Source organism: Fomitopsis serialis (assembly GCF_022376445.1).
Source record: "Fomitopsis serialis strain Sig1Antser10 chromosome Unknown B0H18scaffold_34, whole genome shotgun sequence".
Classification (NCBI taxonomy): Eukaryota; Fungi; Basidiomycota; class Agaricomycetes; order Polyporales; family Fomitopsidaceae; genus Fomitopsis; species Fomitopsis serialis.
In genome coordinates, this window is record NW_025954994.1 from 38,581 (window position 1) to 61,639 (window position 23,059).

At 56.3% G+C, this 23,059-nt stretch overlaps 5 protein-coding genes and 2 non-coding genes across 7 annotated transcripts; 3 read left to right on the plus strand and 4 right to left on the minus strand.

Annotated features, from left to right (window-relative positions):
* The first annotated feature begins 187 nt into the window (after window positions 1-187).
* Window positions 188-3,468, plus strand: B0H18DRAFT_1007859 (oligopeptide transporter). The gene is made up of 8 exons (XM_048028751.1): window positions 188-540; window positions 612-670; window positions 1,513-1,640; window positions 1,693-2,023; window positions 2,076-2,141; window positions 2,193-2,538; window positions 2,598-3,101; window positions 3,162-3,468. Exons 1-8 carry the CDS (start codon window positions 324-326, stop codon window positions 3,329-3,331), a joined length of 1,821 nt encoding a protein of 606 aa, XP_047893217.1. The 5' UTR covers window positions 188-323; the 3' UTR covers window positions 3,332-3,468.
* A 13-nt stretch (window positions 3,469-3,481) lies between these two features.
* B0H18DRAFT_t104 lies at window positions 3,482-3,566 on the plus strand. Its single transcript has one exon. It is a non-coding gene; the product is annotated as a tRNA-Tyr (tRNA).
* A 9,981-nt stretch (window positions 3,567-13,547) lies between these two features.
* Window positions 13,548-15,994, minus strand: B0H18DRAFT_1119235 (autophagy-related protein 13-domain-containing protein; the record flags this gene model as incomplete). The annotated part of the gene is made up of 5 exons (XM_048033916.1): window positions 13,548-14,114; window positions 14,187-14,660; window positions 14,718-15,310; window positions 15,366-15,822; window positions 15,872-15,994. The coding sequence occupies 5 exons, from the start codon at window positions 15,992-15,994 to the stop codon at window positions 13,548-13,550; spliced, it is 2,214 nt and encodes a 737-aa protein (XP_047893218.1).
* Window positions 15,995-17,941: 1,947 nt separating this feature from the next.
* B0H18DRAFT_876881 (uncharacterized protein) lies at window positions 17,942-19,051 on the plus strand (the record flags this gene model as incomplete). Its single annotated transcript, XM_048040519.1, has 3 exons — window positions 17,942-18,388; window positions 18,454-18,570; window positions 18,623-19,051. The coding sequence occupies 3 exons, from the start codon at window positions 17,942-17,944 to the stop codon at window positions 19,049-19,051; spliced, it is 993 nt and encodes a 330-aa protein (XP_047893219.1).
* A 105-nt stretch (window positions 19,052-19,156) lies between these two features.
* Window positions 19,157-20,254, minus strand: B0H18DRAFT_876948 (uncharacterized protein; the record flags this gene model as incomplete). Its single annotated transcript, XM_048040523.1, has 4 exons — window positions 19,157-19,310; window positions 19,366-19,774; window positions 19,836-19,969; window positions 20,094-20,254. 4 exons carry the CDS (start codon window positions 20,252-20,254, stop codon window positions 19,157-19,159), a joined length of 858 nt encoding a protein of 285 aa, XP_047893220.1.
* Window positions 20,255-20,351: 97 nt separating this feature from the next.
* B0H18DRAFT_t105 lies at window positions 20,352-20,440 on the minus strand. Its single transcript has one exon. It is a non-coding gene; the product is annotated as a tRNA-Tyr (tRNA).
* Window positions 20,441-21,638: 1,198 nt separating this feature from the next.
* B0H18DRAFT_1007944 (uncharacterized protein) lies at window positions 21,639-22,841 on the minus strand. Its single transcript, XM_048028752.1, has 4 exons — window positions 22,535-22,841; window positions 22,412-22,485; window positions 22,128-22,345; window positions 21,639-22,059 (listed from the first exon to the last, which is right to left on the minus strand). The coding sequence occupies exons 1-4, from the start codon at window positions 22,797-22,799 to the stop codon at window positions 21,969-21,971; spliced, it is 648 nt and encodes a 215-aa protein (XP_047893221.1). The 5' UTR covers window positions 22,800-22,841; the 3' UTR covers window positions 21,639-21,968.
* Window positions 22,842-23,059: the final 218 nt, after the last annotated feature.

The window sequence follows — 23,059 nt, forward strand, 5'->3', positions numbered from 1 at the left end:
CAGTGTGCCAGCAAATCCGCGTGCTATAAGAAGCATCCTGTGCCAGGAGGGCATACGTAGGATCTGCATAGGATATATACTGCATACGATGCTTTTAGTAGTGGCCGTCGGGAGTAAGGAGTGTGCGGTGCCGCCCAAGTCTGCCCAAGTGCGGCTCTGCACCGCTCAGCGCGCGTCGGTTACTCCCGCGACAACCGTGTTGACCACGACCGTGACCATGGCTGTGAAACCCGCTATCTCCCTCTTTCTCTGCCAGCTATGTCCTCGTCGTTTCGCTCGAAAAGTGATTGAAGTCTGGGTCCTAGCTAGAAGAGGCCTGTAACATGAGTAGCGGCGACTTCGAGGTCCGGTGGCCAAACTTCCAGCTCTCCCGCCGCGTCTCCAAACTGTTTCGCTCGTTCACGGGTAGCGGCAATGCTCCAACTGCGGACTACAGCTACTATGAACTGAGCAACCTTGACGAAGCGTCCGAGGTCCCTACAGATGCGGAGCGGGAGACATTGAGGAGGATCGCTGATGCTGTCCCGTGGAACGCGTTCCGTGAGTCCCGCTCAAGCCTCGCTCGTTGGTTATTGTGTATCGTGGACGATACTGACAGTTATGTGGTCAAGTCATTGCTTTCGTGGAACTCGCAGAGCGGTTCTCCTACTATGGAACCACTGTTGTCTTTGTGAGTTCTTCTCCAGAATGCCGTGCTTTGGGGACGTGTAGCAGCGAAGGTTGTCGGACGGTACTCAGTAGTCTCCATCGCTGACCAAAAAAAATACACTCGGTGGTCGGTGATCCAGACATTGTGCCGCTTAACGTGGGCCATTGTAGCCAACGTAGCGGCTGCCCGGCTCAGCCTCAGCCTGGTCGTCGATGTCCGCTGCGTCCGGCGTGGTCCCATACAAAACCAGCTGGACTCCGCCTATGTTTTTGAAAGTAGCGGGGCTTGACAATATGGACCCAGCTGGGATTGCGAGAGATAATCGACCTGGAGTCACTCTTGCAGCTGATATCATATTGCTAGACCCCTTCCCGGGAACGCATGCACAGGCGGAGGTCGTCGAGCCCTTGTCTGACCTTCGCGTCGATCCGCACCCTGACCTCGGCCACAAACCTCTGTCTAGCTCGCCATCGACATTTGTCGATATGGTAAAATCTTGATGGGCACACCACAGTGATACCAATATCGACACGCTCCGCCTGTGCGCGCATTTACGCTCGGGGTCTAGCAATGGAATCAGCTGTCACTCTTACGTTGGGTATTGTGTGCACGAGAATAACGTGTTTCGACCGTGTTTTGAACAGAAGCCCTCGTGCAATGCGTCCTCTTGGACGATTATTGTGCTCAGACAAGCAGCGCCGAGTGTTTTGATTGCACGAGTCCCGTCGTGTGGAAGCGCAGTCCTACGAGTTTCCGGGCGCCGAAAATGATAGACAATAGCGTTACGAAGACTGCCTTGCCTGCTACGCCGTCTTTACTGCTTGATCTCAAATGAATGCACCCAGACTCACTGGAAAGTCTAGACCAACTTCATCCAGCAGCCCCTCCCTCCCGGATCTCGCACAGGTGCCGGATATGCCAATGGTCAATCAGGGGCTCTCGGTCTCGGCCAGCGTGCCTCTACGGCGATCGGCATGCTGAACTCATTCTGGTGAGTATACATTCACAGCTCCTGCACTTCGTGGATCTCACCGTTCCACCAGGGTCTACTTCATGCCTCTACTTGGCGCATACATAGCGGATACACGCTGGGGCAGATTCAAGACGATCTGTGTCGCCGTAGGCATCGCGCTCGTTGGCCATGCTATCCTTGTAGTCGCGGCACTCCCGGGAGTGATCGAACACCCGAGACTAGCTCTGACATATTTCATCGTCGCCCTCGTGGTCATGGGTGTCGGAACAGGTGGCTTCAAGTCAAACATCTCGCCGTTGGTAGCGGAACAGTACAAACAGACGAAGCTAACCATCACCACCACTGCGAGCGGCGAGCGAGTGATCTTAGACCCTGCAATGACGACGGCTAGAATATACATGGTGGATTCTCATAGAACTTGGTTGCTAGCCTCGTCGCTAACCCGCCATACAGTACTTCTATCTATTTATCAATATTGGAGCTCTATTCGGACAAATTGTTATGACCTACTCGGAAAAGGTGAGAGGCGACGAATATTACGAGCTGTACTCAACTAGCCGGTTTCTTTAGTACGTTGGCTTCTGGCTCGCCTTCGTCCTACCCACGCTCGTTTTCCTCCTTTGTCCCCTCGTTCTCTTCATCGGCAGGAATAGCTACGTACGGTCACCTCCATCTGGGTCGATCCTCGGCACTGTCTTTCACATGTTCCGCTTCTGCATGCGCGGCAAGTGGTCTCTCAACCCTCTTGCGACCTATCGGCATATGTCTGTGCACGACTTCTGGGACCGTGCAAGGCCGGGGAGTTGCCCTCCTGGAGCGAAGCGACCGGAATGGATGAACTATGAGGATGGGTGGGTAGATGAGGTTATCAGGGGCGTGCAGGCGTGCAAGGTCTTCCTGTGGTACCCGGTATTCTGTGCGACTATCTCTCTCTTGTCTCCCTGGCGGTCACGCTGAAAGCCTTCCTCCGTCCAGACTTGTCGCTGAACCAACTAAACAACAACCTCATATCCCAGGCCGCGACGATGGAGACCCACGGAGTGCCCAACGACATCCTCTCGAACCTCGACCCGCTCTCGCTGATCATCCTCATCCCCATCTTCGACGTCGCCGTCTACCCCTTCCTCCGCCGGCGGCGCGTGCGTCTCACGCCGCTCCGCAAGATCACCGCGGGCTTCTTCGTCGCGTCGCTGGGCATGACCTACACCGCGCTCGTGCAGCACCGCATCTACACGACGAACCCCTGCGGGTACTTCGTCGCGACGTGCGCGGACGAGGCCGGCACGCGGGTGACGAGCAGCGTGAACGTGTGGGTGCAGACGGGGAGCTACGTGCTCATCAGCGTGAGCGAGGTGCTCGCGAGCGTGACGGGCCTCGAGTACGCGTACACGAAGGCGCCGAAGGACATGCGGAGCCTGGTGATGGCGGTGTTTCTGTTCATGAGCGCCGTTGCGAGTGCGGTGGGCGAGGCCTTCGTCGGTGCGTGGGTCGTCTCTTCAGGATTCCGCTACGCGAAGGCTGACTACCGAGGGTTGGCAGCGCTCTCGGCGGACCCGCTCCTGGAGTGGAACTACATAATACTGAGCGCGCTTTCGGCTCTGGCTGGGATACTGTTCTGGCGACAGTTCCGGGACCTTGATGCTCGTGAAGACGAGCTGAACAGTCTCGGGGAGGACGTAACGCCTCCTGCTCTTGTCGCTGAGGATTGACGACTGTACATTCAGCTTCTAGATACATTTCTTGGTGCAACGACTACAAAAGATCCCTGGAATATGGTCTCTGTGTACTGGTCAGAACGGTTTCCTGCGTTCAGCGCGCGCTCGCTGGAAATGGATGTCACTAAGCGCTCGACTTTGTGGCCTTCGATAGCTCATCTGGAAGAGCGTGAGACTGTAATCGGATACCGCTATCTCAAGGTCGCTGGTTCGACCCCGGCTCGAAGGATGGCTTCTCTCTTGCTTTTTATCCTCTTATCCTCGAGCGACCATGTCAGTGAGTGAACAGTGAGCCTTTCTGTGTAGTCCGGGTTGACGTGGACGTTTGAGACAGAAATGACGGTGCCATGTCGCGTGGATGTTCTCCCTCACTCGCTATGTCTGAGATCTAACCCTACTATCCCAATCCAGCCGCCGCAGATCCCCCCCGTTGCAGCTGAGTGCGTCGCTCTTCATTTGTCCGGAGGGTCTGCAGTGAGTATGTTGACGGCAGTTAGGGGCCGAGATTCGTGCACTCATGTTACTTCGCCGAGCATATGCAGAGACGCAGTATGCAGTGTGCACTGCGTTCGATACTCCCATCCGTGCCATGTGATTAACTAGAACACTGTTGACTGAGTACAGTAGCTATGCCCGTCACAGTGGTTTCTGGGGCTTCACAAGATGGTGCTCATGATGTCTGGGAACCACGCGCATCGCGGAAAGCACAGTTCGGACATGAATGCCCGCAGTGCGTCGTTCAGTTCCTTCAATGCTTGGATTTGAACCTCTTGTTGAATGAACGTCGGCGTCGGGCGGGAACGAGCGAGTGAGGGCGCGCGAGAGGCGGGGTATGACAATAAAACGGGTGCGGTTTGTCTCGTCCTCGGGATGGGGAGGCAAACACGCGAGGTAAATACATGCGAACGTCGAGCTAATAAAGTGAATCCTTATCTAAGTAAGGTACGAATCGGGTGCAATCATATCGCGCCGCAGCGCGGCGCGTCAGCGAGCCGGAAATCGGGTATGCGCTCGCCCGGTTGTTCCAACACCTCTAATGTTCATGTACAACAGAGACTGATGTGCGAAATTTCGTGCGATGGACGCCCTGGGCGCCGCATTCATTCGAGTCCTTGGGCGCGATCTGAACTGCATCGACCTCGGATATACAAGCTCTGCGCAGTGAAGGATCTTCAACGATGCAGCTCTTCGTGAGTATGCAGTGAAACTGGCAAGGTTATCCTCAAGTTGCCATCGGCGTTGTGTTCTCGGTCCAGATATTGTGATCCCATGGTAAACCACACAACTCGCTGTAACTGTGTTTTGCGCACGCGGCCTGGCGATCTCCCTAAAACCTCTGTGCTATGAGCTGATGAACAACTATTATATGATGATGATCCTCACCACGCATTAGGCACTGCATGCTAAGTACTCATGGCTGCTTGAGACGAAGATGAGGGAGGCGTGGGCACAGCAGTCTGTGCACTGACATCAATGGGAAGACGTGCAGGGCCCTGGTGCGATGAGAAGAGTACATGGATTCAGGGTGCTGTATCATTGTGGGGATACTTACAGTGGATCGTCTGGACTCTGCAGTGCACGACTGCATGTGAAGAATGATCTGCAAATGTAATTGGGGTCAAGGTAAATATTAATGTCAGCTTTGCGTCTGCACACAATGTATCCTTTCAGTAACATGCATAGGTATCCACCGAGGTCCTGCACAACACAGGAGCCCAGCTAGTGTTTGCGACACTATAACATGTCTGTGGCTGCCACCACGGTGCCACCATCAGAGAGAACAACTCGGAGCGAAGTACTAGTAAGTACTGGCACTGATTAGTGTGAGCACCCACAACGTGTCTTGTGCAGCCCTCTCCGGCATATACATACATCACTTATCGCTGAGTAGCGTCCGCGCGCGATACATGATTCGCGCTCTGTGACCGCGGTTCCATCATGTATGAATGCTCCGGCGTCCGTCATGTATTATACAATGCATTAGTACATTACAATATCCTGGCGGCGCCCTGCCCGGATTCGGGATCCCGCCCCCCTCCCGCCGACGCTGCGTGTGCACGTTGCTACTCGACGTACACGCACACCTAGCTCTGCCTTGCCCTTATTGGGAACCCCCCTACGCCCAATCCGGCGATGCCCCGCTCTCACCCGCCGGCCCCTGCACGCGGCGGCGCCGCGCTCGTCGGGATCCCACCCATTCGCCCACTTGTCTGTACACCAGCTCGCCCGCCCGCCTGCTTGCCCGCCCGTCCCCCTGCTTGCCTACCACCTTGCCCGCGCTCCTGCTTACCAATGGACCCGCATCCACCTTTGCCCGTGCGGAACCCGTACCCCCAATGACAGGTTTGTAGTAGGGTCGACTCGGAGCTCGGGATACCGTTGTTGGTTATACGCGTGCTCGGCCGAGCGAACATGCCACCTCTGTGACGTGATCACTTCGCGCACAGTAGTTGCCAGTGTTGCGGTCAGAGGGTATACAGTGGTGTAGTACATGCGAGGATGCCAGCATGCCAATGCCACCACCCGGGGCCCGTGGCTACGTCCCTCGCTGAACTGTTATGTTTTTGCATGAGAAGATGACTCACCTGGAGCAATTGGCCGGGATCCGTAGTGAGTGCGTGGTGTAAGGTAACTAGTAGTAGGACACTAGTAGTAGGACGGCGAGCGGGTGCAACTTGAACTTGACGCCACGCCGCCGTGACTTATAACGCGCAGCGACTCGTCGGGCTCCTGCCAAATATGGGCACTGTACTGCCTAAGATGGAATGGAGCAGTCTGGGATATAATCTGCATCGCTCAAGCACCGCGCTCAGGCGCAACCTGTAACGGTGTGTCTATACATAAAGACCCTGTGAGTAGTAATAAGAAAAAAGTCTTTGCATTGCGATGTTCCCAATTCAGACATCGCTTCCGGACAATCAACCACTAGACATAAGCCTTCATGCATCATGTTTCGAGCGACTCAGGAGTATCAATGACAAACGGTAGATATAATATACATAGTCAATATCTATGCTGTTGACGATTACAGTACAATTCATGCCACCACTCTGTACAGCCGTCGTGACTCGAGGCCCGGAGAGCAGTACACTAGCATAAGTACTAGTAGCAGTAGACATCCTTACTGTACACGAGAATGTGCATTGCTATCACATCCCATCTGTTTTGAAATTGACTATACAAGACTCACCATGCATCTAATCCCTATGAATGCATAAAGACATGAATAACCAGTGCGAAGACGGTCTGAACGCGAGTTGCGGGTATGTTGTGGATTCAGGTGGACCTGTATTCGCGATGTGATTGGCCGAGAAACAGCCCGAGAACATCGGGCTATCCCGATTTGGCGTGGCAGCAAATAGACACAAATGTTGGGTTTGCCAGGCGCCCACGAGGTTCGCCTCATTCGTCGTGCTCCACTGTAACCGCTATCGACTAACGACACACGCACGTCAACCACGAGCGTGCTGGGCGAATGCCCAGCACGCAGACACGGCCCACGAGCGGGTACGAGCGAACGAAAAGACGAGAGCGCGCGGGCGTGTGGACTACCGGACGCGCGAGCGAGAGGACGAGCGGGAGAGCTGGGAGGTCAGCATACGGGCGGGTGAGCGGGAGAAGGATGCGCATGAACAAAGGACGGGCGGGCGAAGGTGAGTGGAGGCCGCGTGAGCCTCGGAGCGAGCGAGCTGACCGTATGCACAGCACACGCGTCAACAAGCACAGTCGACACATGCGCCGACCACGAGCACGCCGGGCGAATGCCCTGCGTGAAAACGCAGCCGACGGGTGGATCGCGGGCACGTACACGGACGAGGGGGAAAATGGAAGGTGAGACAGGCGGACAGGATAGGTCTGAGGGTCGGTGGGCAGGAAATCCAGCGGGCATACGGGCACGGCAACCGGGAGCACGCAGACACGGTCACCGAACGTGCGCGCGGCTGCTGAACGTACGTAAATACCGGGCCCAGCGCGCGGACGCGGCTAATCAGCGCGTTCGTCGGCGGGCGGGCAAGCAGGCGAACGAGCGCGCGGGAATACGGGCGGCCTCGCAGGCCTTGCCGAAAGCGAGCGGCATAGTGGGCGAACGAGTGGGCAAGCGGTGCCCACCCGGGGGAGGAGCCGTACAATTCACTGGGCCGCCGCGGGTGAGCAGGTGGTTTGGCAGGTGAACGGGCGGGCAGGTGAACGGGCGGGCAGGTGAACGGGCGGGCAGGTGAACGGGCGAACGGGTAGGCGGGCGAGCGGGTAGGCGGTCCAATGGGTAGGTGGTCCAATGGGTAGGTGAGGAGTTCGGGCAAGACAGAGCGGGAATGGGTGGCCGGGCAGGCGAACGCAGGGGCAGGCGGACGGATGCGTGGGCGGGCGGACGAACAGGCGGGCGGGCGGGCCGACGGGTGGGACCGTATGATGGGTGGGAGAGGACGAACAGGATGCGTAGATCACAGGCTGTATATAGCTGTTAGTATGGTTGCACATCGAGCAATGGATACACAATGCCCAGCCACCACCGTGATACACCACTGCATAAGAGCCACAACAATTGATATATCATGCACGCGATACGGTAAGTAAAGGGACCACACCGAGAACGGCTATTGCTGCTTTCGGAAGGAACTTCTAATGTATTGCGGGCGCAGACGGGTGATGTATGTAGACACATGGCTAGCAAGCGGGATTTATGTATCATGTCTGTACTCTAGTTAGCGATAGGTCATGTATCACACTGCCACACACAGGTGGTCTTGTGTCACAGTTGTGTGCGTACTCCAGTGCTGGAATTGTGTGTACATTCTCGGGACTCGTGTCGTTGGCGATGGTCCAGGCACAATGCGCGCAGTGAGCGTAGTACGCGACCTGGGCCTGCGCGTGACCACATCCGTGGGACACGTTGAGCACCTGCTCCCAGTCCTCCCACTGGCAGCACCCATGGCCCATGCCCATGCCATGTGTGGCCTCCTGCGGCTTCACTGGACTCTTCCGCATATCTACCTCCATCCCCATCACTCGCAATGCGCTTCAAGTCCCTGGTCCACATGTGTTTTTTCTGTCTGCCCATACGACTGCCGTGGATGTCTTCCCCGAGCAATCCCAAACCACTACACCTTCTACTAGATCCTCTGGGGAACCCCAACAAGCAGAGGATTGCTGGCAGCACTCTGGAGACGCTCTACCTCCGTGCAGAACCAATCGTGCACAAATATGTCATCTCCCAGAGAAGTGCAATGTGTTATCTGGGAGACAACGTATTTGTGCACGATCGGTTCCGCACGGAGGTAGAGCGTCTCCAGAGTGCTGACAGCAATCCTCTGCTTGTTGGGGTTCCCCAGAGGATCTAGTAGAAGGTGTAGCTGTTTGGGATTGCTCGGGGAAGACATCCACGGCAGTCGTATGGGCAGGCAGAAAAAACACATGTGGACCAGGGACTTGAAGCGCATTGCGAGTGATGGGGATGGAGGTAGATATGCGGAAGAGTCCAGTGAAGCCGCAGGAGGCCACACATGGCATGGGCATGGGCCATGGGTGCTGCCAGTGGGAGGACTGGGAGCAGGTGCTCAACGCGTCCCACAGACACGGTCATGCGCAGGCCCAGGTCGCGTACTATGCTCACTGCGCACATCGTGCCCGGACCATCACCAACGACATGAGTCCCGAGAACTTCGTCGTCGCGCGCATAAGCTACGAAGGCACCGACGCCGGCGCGCTGCGCATGGAGCGTACAGTCGAGCCCACTAACGAACCATCCGGCAACTCGTCCAGCGTATCCCTCGCGAATAGCTCCTCGTCTGCCCTCCTTGCAAATGATCCCATCACCATATACGCCTCGGAGGACGTCGGGCGTGTGACGAAGGAGGCCTAGCTGATCGCGCAACAGGACTTCCAAGGGAACACGGTCACCATCGCCTCCGTCATCGCCGCCTCCTCCGTCCTTAGCCGAGAGTACCCAGAGTACAAGCTGGGCTCGAAGCAATGCTATTGGTTCGCGGGATTGGTCTTTCGCCTCATATCCGGAGACGATGTTATGCCAGCGAACTCAGACAGCCACAGCCGCATGCAAGCGGGCGAGTTCGCCAGTTTCCTCAATATCATGATGCAAGGGCCGGGGTTGACTAAGGACGCACGAGCGATGCGACCCTTATTCGAGGCCAAGCTGCGGGAAGTCGAAGAAGCCGTCGCTGCGAAACTGGCGAAGGAGAGGGCGGCAACCGAGATGCAGACTCCATTGCTGACTGAAACCCAGAGGCAGGTTCAGGAGGCGGAGAGGCACGCGCAGGAGGCAGAGAGGCAGAAAGCCGAGATTGCACAGGAGGCGGAGAGGCGGGAAGCTGCGCTCGCGCAGGCAGCAGCGGCACGAGAAGAGGCGTACGAGCTTGAGATACGCCAGCCCAAAGAGGCCCTCGCGGTGAGTGCTCTGCGTAGACGACACGTTCAACCAGCCTGGTATCACTTCCACGCTCGGTCGATCGCAGTCGCAGGCAGGGTCGTCGTTCAAGTTCATCCTAATCAGTCTCTTGATTTCATTGCTGTCGATAATGCTTTCGGTGTGTTGTGTTCTCCGAGTCGTCGCTGGCATCCTTCTCGCCCCGTTCTGCTTGGTTAAGTCTCCCTATTCATCGCTATGCCTCCTTGCTGTCATCATTACGCCCACACACTGACTCATGTTGTATCTACCGTCACGGTCTGCCACTGTATTATTATTCTCGTTATGAATATCCGCACAGTGTTCCTTCCTCCGGATCCATTGGGGAAGCCCAATGAAAAACACATCTGCTGGGAGATGATCCAAGCTGCTGGGAGCTGCGCGCGTCGTCGAAATGTGCCCGAATCTGCTCGGAGCTGCTAACAGCTTACAGCAAAGTCACTAAATGACAGCTTGTCAGCGAGATAACTCGTCGTCGTTGGTGCTTAGAGTCTTTTGCCTCTGAGTTGGAGCTGTAGCCCATCGATATCGCTGTCGAGTCCACCCCCTTGCGTTAAGCACTTACGGTACCACTGCGCGGTGCGCATTATAATATCGCTAACGTTCCCGCCCGTTCTGGTCTGACGTAATGTCTTTGCAGCGACGGCGGTCGTCGTCGTCGACGTCTTCCTGCCCCCCTCTCTCATGCTCTTACCACCACCATCACCTAATGTAATTGCCCGCTGCTTGTCTACCGCCCGCCCGCTCACCCTGCTGTATGCCCGTCTCATCTGCTTACGTGTCTCTTCTCTCGCCCATGCATCTTTCTCACTTGCCACGCACCTTCTTGCCTGCGCGCACACCTTGCTCGCCCGCCCCCTCCTTGTTTTCCCTCCCCGCACATCTCGCTCACACTTTAGCTGCCCGTCCACTCGCACGTTCGTTCCTAGCACACCGCGCCATGCAATGGACGGCCTCGAAGGCCAACTTCGGAGTGCCGACGCGCGTGCCCAGCGCACTGATTGGCTGGCGCCCCACCCTCGAACGCGCCTCTGACCGCGTCTGACGGCCTCCCGACGCTGTCTCGACGGCCATCGTCCGCCAGTCGAGTCTCCGTCGAACGCCCTCCAAGCACCCGTCCGTCGCACTCTGCCTTCCCCCTGCGCTCTGCTCCTCGTTGCCCTCCCGTCGTCTCTCTGCCCCCCACGCCTTCCCCTTGCTCCTCCCGTGCTCGCCGACACGCCAGCTCGATCCACGCAGCCGAGGCGAGTCTGCAGACACTCCCAATGCTCGGTATCCGACCTTGTTCAGCTTGTAGAGGCGCGTTTCGTTGTTTCGTGACTTTGTCGTGCGCATTTATTGAGTCTATGCGCGGCACACGAAGACCTAATACGACGACCTCGCACGGGATACGCCCAGCCCCGACTCGTCGAACCATACGCACTAGCGACGCGACGGACCCCACCACGCAACACACGACGCGTGGTCAACGACGGAGCGACGTCACACGGCGTCGCTCTGCCACCCACCTTCGTGGACATCCCTCTGAATGACGACGATGCAGCCGCTGGGCCACGCATGCGACATAGCGTGCCCAGACGCATCTGCTAGAGCGTGCACGCGCACGACAGGCACGGCGTCAGCCGTCTTGGACCCTTGGTCTACGAATGTCAATCGACTACGGTACGTGCTATCGACTCGACCCCCATCTGTGCCCCGCTACCACGACAGTACCACAGCTCGATGCTTCTCCCCCGAATCATCAAGTGTGGTGTGCACGCATGTCACGGTCACTCTCGGCTCGACTTTCAGGGACCGGACGATTCCCTGTATGGAACCGTTCAGCGAGTACGCAGTGCACCGTGCCCAAAAGACTGACCTACCACGCATCACTCGACCCTCGTACCGAGCGCACGCGTTCGCCATCGTCACGCATGGTTGCGTCACGGCGGGGCGCATCGAGGGTCAAGTGGGTCAATCAGTGAGTGACCTCGCACATATACGTCGACGTGGATTCACCTGTTCACCGACGTCCATGCTCATCGACATACGCACACTACGACGGCACCACACACGCTCGACTGATGAACGGACACGTCAGCAGGGAGACGCACGTGGACACGAACACGAACTTACCGTGCGAGGGATCTGTGCTGCGCGCAGGACAAGGTTGGGAGACGGGAGGAGCTGGTGGTCTGCAAAAGCACGTCGCTTCCCTCTGCCTTATATCTTTGTCCGTGAGTGCGAGATCCCACGCCGTCACCCGAAACTTCGCGTAGCCATGGCCGCCCTCCCTCCGCGGATGCCTAGCCGACTCGATGGCATTGTAGACTGGACAATGACTGATGCAGTACAAGCAGAACCAGCCTGAGGAACGCACGCGCAAGTCGTGCGTTTTCATGACAGGAACCACCATCGATGCGAGGTATGTTCTATGGTACGTCTCGGAGTGTACATTGCAGATAGCAAGACTGATACCTGTCCGATGACACCAGCGAGCGACAGGAAAGAAGGCCCTGAATGTTCCCGACTTCAAGACAATTATTCGTGCGTGCCATTTGCATATGGAGGACTCTGCAGTGCTTGTAACCCTTACATTTTGTCGATACCTACAGTAGTTGTCAAATCCGCGCATCAAGGCCAAAAATCGAAGGCGAAGAAGTGAAGTGCAATGGTCAAGACTCGGAAATACGGGCGAGCAGGCACGTGCGAGTGAGAGGCGCGATATGTAGGAAGCGGGTGGGCGTAGTATGCAGGTAGCGTCCGGGGTGGCTGGGCGGGAACGCGTGGGCGCGATATGCGGGTGGCGGGCGTGGTATGCTGTCGGCGAGCACGATATCGCGGGCGGTACGCAGGGTGCGGGCGCGCAGGCGCGGGCGCGGTATGCAGGGCGCGGGCGGCGCAGGATGCGGGCAACGTATACACGATAAATGCAATATTTTTCTGGCAGCTAGTGCAATACAGGAGCATCTAGCAATATGCCCGGATCTGCTCCCAGCTGCATACGCGTAATTTTCACGCTCAGAGCAGCTCCGAGCATCTAGAAAAATGCGAAAAGTCCGGATTTCATGCTCCAGGCTGCTCAGAGCTGCTCGCAGATGTCCTTTTGACAGCGGCCCCACCGAGCAGCTCCGAGCATCTCAGAGCATCTCCCAGCAGATGCGTTTTTCACTGGGGGGGAAGTGTCAGTCGATCGAAGCAGCCCTCCGGCCACACATCGTCCGTTCTGACATGGCAGCACGAGCTTGAAGCATCGTCCGCGTCATTGTTGTAGTATTGCTGACATCTTGAGACAACCTTGAAGCTTTGAAGCCGCTGACTTCTCATGTCATGCGAGCAGGGAAGGGAATGACACCCCATTGATATTTAATCTGGGATGTTGTGAGGATAGGACGACAATGAATGGTCGTCTGCTATTGCGGGTATGCAAGACATGCGAAGCAATAAGTGCACATATGTAGGAACACCGAATACCGTCCGTCCGCGAAGTTGCATGCTACATCAGTACTACGTCGACGAATGAGAACAAGCGGAACGCGAGACAATGATGACAAACTATACCACCCAATATAAGTACAGCCGCAGGGGGAACCTCGTCGTATGGAGGGTGGAGCAATGCAGGGTCGGACGAAATGGCGGAACATGGGGAAGCATACAGGGAATACATATATACATACCGTCGTCATCGTCATGGAGGTCGTGGAGGTCTGCGCTCTCTAGGCGGAGTCCAATAATACGCGAGCCTCCGCGCGTCTAGGCAGCATAGATAGTACAAGGCCCACCACACTTCATCTACTCGCGTGTGGACCCCTAGTGCGCGCCGCTTCTTCCAGGATGGTCGCATATCTCGGGATCCATCTTGCCCAGCACCTCTCCCGACGCGACGCTGAAGCCAGACCGGACACTCGCCGTGGAACCCATCCTCGGCCGGACATACGTCGCGGGCAGCCCAGTGTTCGCAGGGGGGATCCTAGCACCATCCAAGGGAAGACCTCCCTGACGCTCTTCAGTGGGGGAGCCACCCGTACCGCGTGCATCATTTGAGCGCCCTCCCGGACTTGGGATGCCGCCCCTGGCGCGCCGCCGACTGTCGAGGCCCCGCAGGCTGGACACGAACGCGCCTTTCATCTCGCGCAGCCGCTCGTCCACCGCGGCCTCCGTCGCCAACATCGGCTCGGGCATCGACAGCGTGCGGGCGCGGGAGAGCAAGCCAGACGGCCTCTCCGGCTCTGCTGTAGCCTGGGGTTCCACCGGAGACTCGGCCGGCGAGGTTTCGCTCTGCTCGCGCAGTCGCTGCAGCGGTTTCCGTGCGTCGATGTCCTGCACGAACGCCGAGATATCGTCATCATCCGTGTTCGCGCTCAGGTAAGAGGCGCCCTGGTCGGTAAACGTCAGCATGAATCACATCACGACAGCTCAGCCATATAAGCAAGCCGAGCTAACACTCACAGCCACACGTTCCCCTTCCCTTGGACCACTCCCTGCGCTGCCCTCGCTGCCCACACCTCCTGTTGAGGCATACCGGTGCCCGAAGCTGCTGGAGTATCGCTTCCTGGCACCACCGGGACTCTCTGAAATACCGCCTGTGACCCCTTCAGCGCTAGCTAATGACCGTCTGTCACCTAGGCTCGACGGCGCGAATGGCGGGGATGGTCGGAACGGCGTGACAGGGGAAGACGGCATCTTCACGGCGACTGGTACAGCACTTGTGCCTGCACGCGACGACGTCGGCGACGTATGGGTAGGGCGAGATGGAAGAGACGGGCCTCCGGGCAGGGAGGAAAGCGGAGAGTTCTGACGGAGCGACGGTGAGGGTGAATGTGTCGACGGTGAGCCCGAGGATAGGGTCGATGACTTGAAGGGGTTGATAGTGTTCATGGGCTGGCGTCGAATGGGCAAAGCTCCCTGAGCCGACGAATGCTCCTGTACAATCACCGATTCGTCACCACACAACGTATAGTCGATGAGCAAACGACTCACCGTACCCCGCCCTCCACCGAGGCTCTCCTTCCGAAACCGAGGGCCTAACGCCGACACACCTGGCCCGTCATCCCTTGACCCAATGGAGCCAGCGCCCTGCCGTGAGGACTCGTCTGATAGCCCTGACGCAGAGCCTGCACCCATCCCAGCATTAGAGAGCCGCCGTACAGAAGGCAACGCCACATTCTGCATGCGAGGACTCGCGGAAGGTAACGCCACACTCGGCATGCGGGGGCTGCTGCCGCCGACGGTCGGGAACGACGTCGTGCGCGAGCTCATCGGCGGGGGGACGACGAAGCGGTCCGCTAATGACGCAGAGGGCGGCGAGCGAGGTAATGACGTACGCGTGGGCAGGCTGCCGGGGGAGGTCGAGAGCGAGTCCCGCTGCTGGTTCTTGACCAGCGTAGGCGTAAAGTCCGGGCCCTCGTCCGACAGGAACCGCGACGACAGCAACGACTCGAGCGCATCGAGCTCAAAGTGCGGGGTTGTGAGATACGTTACAGACAGCGAGAGCGTCCCCGTCGGGTGCGTGATAGGCGCGAAGGTGTGCACGTCCTGCGCGAGCGGGGAGGCCCCTGGCGCAGGTGGCGTGTCTGTGAGCCGGTGTAAGCGAGGCGCCACACATGCATACGATGCCACATTGCGCACCGAAATCCAAGATATCCCCCCTGCTCTGCCCTTGCCCCGCGATGCGTAGTTCAATGCCGAAGTTCCCGTTCCGAGTCCCGCCCGCCCGCCTGCGCCGCGCGAGCTTCCACGCAGGGAGTATGCGCAGCAGCGTGAAGATGCCTCTGAAGAGCGAGATACCGTGCTTGTAGATGGCTGGTGGTGTGATGTCCGAGCGGTCATCGCCGCGACGCGAGTGCAGCTGCTCGGGCTGGAAGCTGAGGTCCCACGACTCGAGTAGGACGTACGTCGGCGTCGGGTCGATGCGGAGCCGCGATGAGTTAGGGGCATGGTAGACGAGGACCTGATTGCTCGCCAGTTCCGGGACGCACAAGAGCACCTGTAGCTGGAAAGCGGGTACGGGCTGAACGGTCGAGATACTACGATAGAGACGGGTCTGCTCCCTGAAGATCTCCGGGTCTGGGGTTTCCAAGTTGAACTGTGGGAAGTCAGCGACAGCCCAAGCTCATACAGTCGGTGTCGCTCACCCACTTGTCGACCTTGGCCTCTGTCGGTGCCTCCAAGGTTGCCCTGGCATGGTGGACGACGAGTGTCAGCTTCGTGTAGAACCTGTACGTTATCTGGTCGGCCTTCTGTGTCTCATTGGACATGGCAGAGCTGGGCAGAGCGTTCAGAGAGAGAGGCGAGGCGACGGGCAAGGCATGAGGACGGTGTTGCGAGATAGGTAGCGTTCAGGCTGTAAGTGGTCGTGGATCGCACGAGCTCTAGTCCGCACAGTGCACTGGGGTCGGCCGCTCGTCCTAGCTCCGCCGAAGTTGCTCTATGGCGCAACACCGAGACAATGATTGAAACAAATCACAGGGGTGTATTCCTCTAGCCTGTCCAATACCCGCAGGCAGAGACAGATGGTCGACGAAGAGAGAACGACGCAATTGTTACACTCACAGGTCTGCCCGTGCCACCGGCTACGAGCGGAGCTCGATCGGGTTGATGTAGATGTATCCCTCATTGAGGCTCCGATAGGAGACGTCCGCCACATCCTCCCACTGCCACTTGCAGGCCAGTCACTCGCTGAAGCAATGTCGCGGTCGCGTGAGTCAGTAGTGGAACGAATTCCTTGAACATATAACTTACTTACCTGCTGAATATGCACCTGGACAGGGCGGTCTATCAGGTAGCAGCTGTACTACTATTTGACATCATGCTGTTTCTCTGGCGGTATTGTAAGCAGGGGCCGGCGCGATCTCGACCGCAAAGGGGTACTTACTCGATGGTACAACCATACGCCCAGTCCCAGAAGATATGCATACCAATCGGTTCTCGCAGCTTGCCTGTATCTCATGGCAGACCCACTTTGTGACAAGCACGGAAGTTCCATCGCATTCGACTGTATGCCCCGCGAGTCAATGCAAGTTGATCCAGCATTGCCGGTACGAAAGCAAGAATCGGAGTCGTTAAGCGGGCATCTCTGATTTGCGTGAAGGGCGGTAGGCGAGCTGCGTCCTGACAGCTCCTCATAGCTGCCAGTGGCTGCCATTGAGCGTTTCAAATCCTGTAAAATTGATTAGTCTCTACATTTACACACGTTGCAGTCTGCGAGAACCCCCATCGCAAGAGCCACGAGTTTGGCTCACCACTGACTACTGAAGTAGATTGCGATCCCGGACTGACGAAGTGCGGGCGCAGTAAAATGGGATCTTGGATGGGTCCGGCACATTCAACGGGGAAAGAGATCAAAGAAAACGCATACACGAGGTCGTAGTGCGCATATATGCTGAAAAATACGAATAGTAGTGAGTAAGCACAACAGCATTAAGGCATGCGCATACCAGAAGCGATGTTCAACTCCAAAGTTTCCGAGGCCCGGCGAGGGTGCTGGCAGTGAGGTGGTGGTAGAGTGGAAAGGAAAAGGATGTGTAGAATTTCTACAGAATGAATTTAAAGCCTCTGAGGATGACGGACTCAGTACTTGACGCACAGCATGTAAAATTAGGGGGAGGAGGATCGCGACCGCGAAGTCACTGTGTCACGTGGTCGCGTAATGCATGTGGACAGCCTGAGTAGTCAGAGTACAGTGAGCAATGTCATTCTCGACTTTAGCCCTCTTACCGTCACGGTGAGCTCTCCATCTAGCCATTAATTATCGGGAACTTCTGGCTGGGGACTCCCACAACTGTCCTTCTGGCCAGTGGCTTGCATCTTCCGATCATCGCGAAGGTGGGTGACGACACGGAGTCCAGTCACTCAGAGTACCACCTAAAAGCAAGACCTTCACAGTCAGGCTTGACCCCGGGCCCGTAACTGTTGCTTGATCACTACGCGTGAGTCCAGCATACATTGATCTCACATCGTGCCTAGCAGAGAGCCACCTTTACCCAACACGCGCCATGCGCTAAAATATGATCAGGAATCCTGCGGTCGATAGGGTGGTAACGTACCAAGGGCAACGTCGACTGTGAAGAGCGACCCGCAGATTCTTTGATTGCAAGCCGAGGCTGAACTGAAAACGACGTTCCAGTTGAAGAGTTGAGTCTGCGCGTCATTCTTTCTTTCCGAGCGAGCGAACAATGCTAAATGATGTCCGGACGTCAGTAAATATGCATTCAGAGATACTTCTTCACTCTTGCCGTCAATATCGACCGTGTCAGTACGGTTTACGGTGGGCGATTGGCTCACAGTATCGCAACGTATCCTACGTCAAGGCACATCCTGTTCAGACCGCACCGGTCCCAACCTCAAAAATTGACGACTCCAGAATTTTCCTGGATTATGCTCTGTCACCGAACGCTACCCCCCTTCACATCAAGCGGGCATCTCCGAGTAGCGACTCGAGGGCACACAAATTACTCCGCAGTCTACGGGAGGCAGAAGATCGGATCATTGACATCGAGCTAGGGCGCTACGACGACACCGTAGCTGGATCGTTTGAACAAGTCAGCCTGCCACTCGGGCGATATCTCGATTGGATCGAGAGTGATCAGTCCAACGGCGGCAAGGTTGCCGGGCGACAACTGTACCTTGCGCAATGGCGAGCGAGCGGTGACGTAAGTAGGTTGTTCGGATGTCCAGTGCACAGTACAAGCTGACAACTGTTGGGTTTCACCCCTAGATACCAGCTCTTACACAACGCATACAGCCGCCTCCGCTTCTGGGTCCACTACTCAAAGATGGCCCTGTCGAGGCTGACTTGTATCAGACGAGTTTTTTTATTGGTCCCGCAGGCGCTGTGCGTCCCGATGTATGCTGTGTCGCGCGTAGACTAATCCCAACTTCCTCAGATCACACCTCTCCACTACGACCCATACTTCAATCTCTACCAGCTGTACGCCTCTGCGGAGCCTAATCGCTACGCGAAGCACATCTTCCTCCTCCCGCCGAGCGCATCCGAGTTCGTAAAGCGTGCTGACGGGCAACACGCTCTGCGGAACACGTCTTCTATCAACCTCTCGCTCCAGCCATCCGACAGCGGAGATGACTTCGCTGTTGTCGCCGCACCTGATGCGCCGTCGCGCTCTGTGGAAGCGATCTCGGGGCTGGGGTACAGTTGCATCCTGAGGGAAGGCGAAACATTGTTCATCCCCAAAGGGTGGTGGCATCGCGTGGAGAACGTCGTCCTTGGGCGAGATCAACCTCCATCAGGCTCTGGATGGACTGCTGGTATTGGATGGTGGTGGCTACCACGTAGGAGCGCTTCAAGCACGTCGTAGACGCTTCCACGTATACCCGCGTCGGAAACCCTTGGCCGTATGCGATTTGGATTACATGAGGTGATGTACTCATATAATATGTACGCTCCACACGAGCATGTTGCCTCATCGTCCCTTCCCAAAGACATGCTGCCAGAATATTTCCGACAGCTTGGCTTCTACCTTGACCCGCCGCTCAGCGAACTCAGCGCTCTCTGCTTCGGTGAAGACCTTCTTCCAGAGAACTGGCCAGGACCGCTCCGAATGTCCATAACGCGTCCTGCGCGAGGATCTGTATGACCATCTGAGTGGTTTGATTAGCAAGCTGGACTCACCGGCCTAAGTGATCGTCTATCATGCCCTCCTGTTCCAGCCCTCGATGCCTCCCAAAAATGACGGCTCCGCGTTCGCGCTTCAGCAGCGTTGCTAGCCGCAAAGCGATCGCGTACTGCGTGGCTTCGTCAAAGAGATGGAAGACCGCTCCAATGTAGATGTGCGTGAGGGAGCCGATCAGCTGGGAAAGCGACGCGATCTTCGTGCCGGCGAGGCCCTCCAATCTTGTAGCTGGCTGCGTGAAGGACAGCGGGACGTCAAATATGTCGGACGTGAAGAAGCGAATGCTCGAGGATTCCTGATCACGATATAGCTTGTACCCGAGGTCGATGTACTCTTGCCGCAGGTCGCATCCGAGGACGGATGCAGCGGGGTACCCATCGTGCACGAGCTTGCGCACGTCAGTGCCCACTGTGCAGAGAAAACGGCATCCAGCACGCACTTGATCGCCACATAAGTCGTAAGAACGTACTGCAGCATCCGAGGTCGAGGAATACTGTGTCGCCTCTCTTCCCGCTCTTCAGCACAGCTGGATAGATCGGGTTTCCAGACATCATGAGGGCAACATGGTGGAAACCGAGGATGCAAGGGTACGGGTATTTCGCACTATGATCAGTGTGGTCATTCGCATGACATGGATGCGACTGCTGAACACAGTACATGATGCCTACTAAGCTCTACAGAATCGCCAGTGCGTTAGAAACCGCCGTCAGGCCAAATTTGAGCTCACTCTTTTTGCACTTCCAGAATCCTCTTGCGCATCTCACCATCGTCCGCTGACACAGCTTCATGCAGGAACTCCAGTTCCATTAGACTAGGATTGAAGAACAATGTATCTAACGGAGGAATCAATGATGGCTGGACCTGACTCTCAGGTCGAATGTCGGACATGGTAGATGGAGCTTGAGACGCGGTTCAACTCAGACTGCGCAGATAGGCCGACCATGGGAGCTTCGGAGGGCAAAAAAGCAGTTGAAACGCCACCAGATCCTTCGAGCCGGGGTCGAACCAGCGACCTTGAGATAGCGGTAAGTATCCGATTACAGTCTCACGCTCTTCCAGCTGAGCTATCGAAGGTGACTCGCAGCGTTGTCTAAGGCCCATCACAATTCGTCTGTGGTTTGCGGTCGTTACAGCGGTTTTCAGAACTATGCGGAATCGCGAGAAAAACGAAAACGCACCTCGGGCACTGGACCAGCGCCCCGAGCCACGATTAGATTAGATAGTGGCCAAATCTGGAACTGATAAGCTAGGCCATTTCGGTCAGCAGGCATACGAAATCACAGTCGTTACATGTAAATGACAACAAGATGGCAGCGAGCTACGCTGACACACCAATGCAGCAGGAAAAACGGTGGAAAAGTAGGGCTCACAATGCGCGGCGCGCAATGTATATAATATAGCATATATAGTAAGTGTGGGTAGCTGATTATGTAAACAACATACAGTAAGTACGAACGACTCAGTTGCTCTAACGTAAGTAGTACATATACATTCAGTCCGCGAACAAGATCTTTTGACTTTCAGACATGAATAAATGAAATCCGGAGTGAAGCAGCACGTTGAGCAGGACCCATTCTGTGATGAATTGATAATCAATGTAAGTATACTATATTGTTGCATGGCAAGGGCAATGTTGTGCACATTGGGTGTTATGACCAGGGTAAATGTGGAGCACAAACAGCTTTACATACATCTTTGGCTGTCTAAATTACGGTCCAGTGCGAGGACCATTGCTAGATGAGCTCTGTTGGTTTTTCGAGTAAATTTGATCAAGTGGTTCCATCCGAGGCTAAAGTGAATGGTCATTGGATGGGGAAAAGATACCAGACCTCTGCATGCCTTATTTACATACCCTTCCCATTTTTGTTCACAGTCGACTTCACCCTGAAGCTTGTTACATCGCTCGCTCGGAGAGGCGGGACGCGCAGCGTCGTATCAATATAATGGCTTCCTAACTCGGACTGCATCTAATCTAATCGTGGCTCGGGGCGCTGGCCCAGTGCCCGAGGTGCGTTTTCGTTTTTCTCGCGATTCCGCATAGTTCTGAAAACCGCTGTAACCAAGGCCCTATGTACAGTACTGCAGTGGATCTGAGCACTCACGGACCTATAATATGTAGCTGCAGTCTGCGCTGCAGATTGAATTGCACAACGTGTTCTGTCAATGGCCTAGGGACGCACTCGTAGCATGAATCGCGCATCTCGCGTCCCTTGTAGGCATTTCAGTCGGTCCGTAGAAGGGTTTCCCGCGCGCCTTACCGCATTTAGAAGGACTACAAGATCATGAATTGAACATGATTAGAATGCATCACAAATTACAGTCTGTCTCGAATGGAAGTGAGCTACAGGCAGTGAGATAGCAGCAATACGAAGCACGCGCCAGTAGTAAGTACCCGGCGAAGTATATTACAATACACTTGGTAATACGGAGGCGTCCATCAAAAAATCTTCAGGTACACGACATCGCCATGGCTGATGTTGTATATTGACCGTGGACCAGGGCTTCCAAGATGAGCGTTGAACGTTGAACATTGGGCACTGGCTGCGGGGGTTTCGAGAGAAGAGGCCGACGAACGCGGCCGGTATTCGTGAACAACGCATCTTCACGGCCATACCCACTTGACCTTCTTGGGGGTCTTGCATAGCACTTTGTGCTCTGGCCAGTGTTCTCTCTGGCAGGTAGCGGAGCAGTATCTAGACATCGATGCAAGGAAGTCGAAGTCTAGTGAAGAGATCATCGGCACATATGATGAGGGACCGACCTGGTGAGATCGCACCCGCTGCACTTCAATGTGGGCATATCCGCCGTCTCCTCGCGCTCACAGCCTGCGCAGGCGGCCATCGGCGGGAAATCGAGCGGATCTTCCCGCCAACGAAGGCGGCGCGGCGTCGGGGAGCCTGTCTGGCGCGCAAACAGTAGCTGGACGGCACGGAGTGCGTCCGCGCACGGACCGGCCCTTGGGTCGCAAACAAAGTGATACTGTCGTGAGTAGTTGGCGAGCCATGTCCAATTGCAATCTGACTTAAGCTCGATGCGAGTACGTACCCAGATCTGAACGAACGGAGGTGTATTGGAGCATGCGGAAGTCACGTCCTGCTGTGACATCCGTGCGGGCTGGTCTATGGGCCAATCAGCTGCAGATACGTGTGCGAAAATCGTAGGACACACCACAAAACTCGCAATACCATTTCTGCGTATGCTTGAGGCTGGGGTAGTACAGGTTGATGAAGTCGGTTGCGTAGCGTCGGATATCGGTGGGTGGCAGGTCTGGACGCGGTAGCTTCAGTCGAAACTCGATCTCAACGCGCCGTCTGTCGTCGCCGAAGCGGTCATCAGAGATGGGGTCGTTTTTCGACGAGCCGTACAGGCACACTCCAACGCGGATGTAGTCAGGCCCGTCGGGTAGGGCAGCGACTGTAGAATTCGTGGACATATTTGGGGGCGCTGGGAATTTCAGTCGAGCTGGACGTGAGAGATTGAGCGCTGAATGTTGAACGATGGACGTTGAGGCCAAGGGAGAGGCTCAGAAAAATACCTGATGCAGCGCGACGCGACTCGTCGCGACGTGTGTCATCAGAGATGACACACGCGTCGCGACCGTGACGCGCCGCAGACCGTGGCCAACCTGAACTCATCTTTACATAACATGAAGCTATACTCTTGTTCATCCGGTGGCGCAGCGCATGTCGTTGT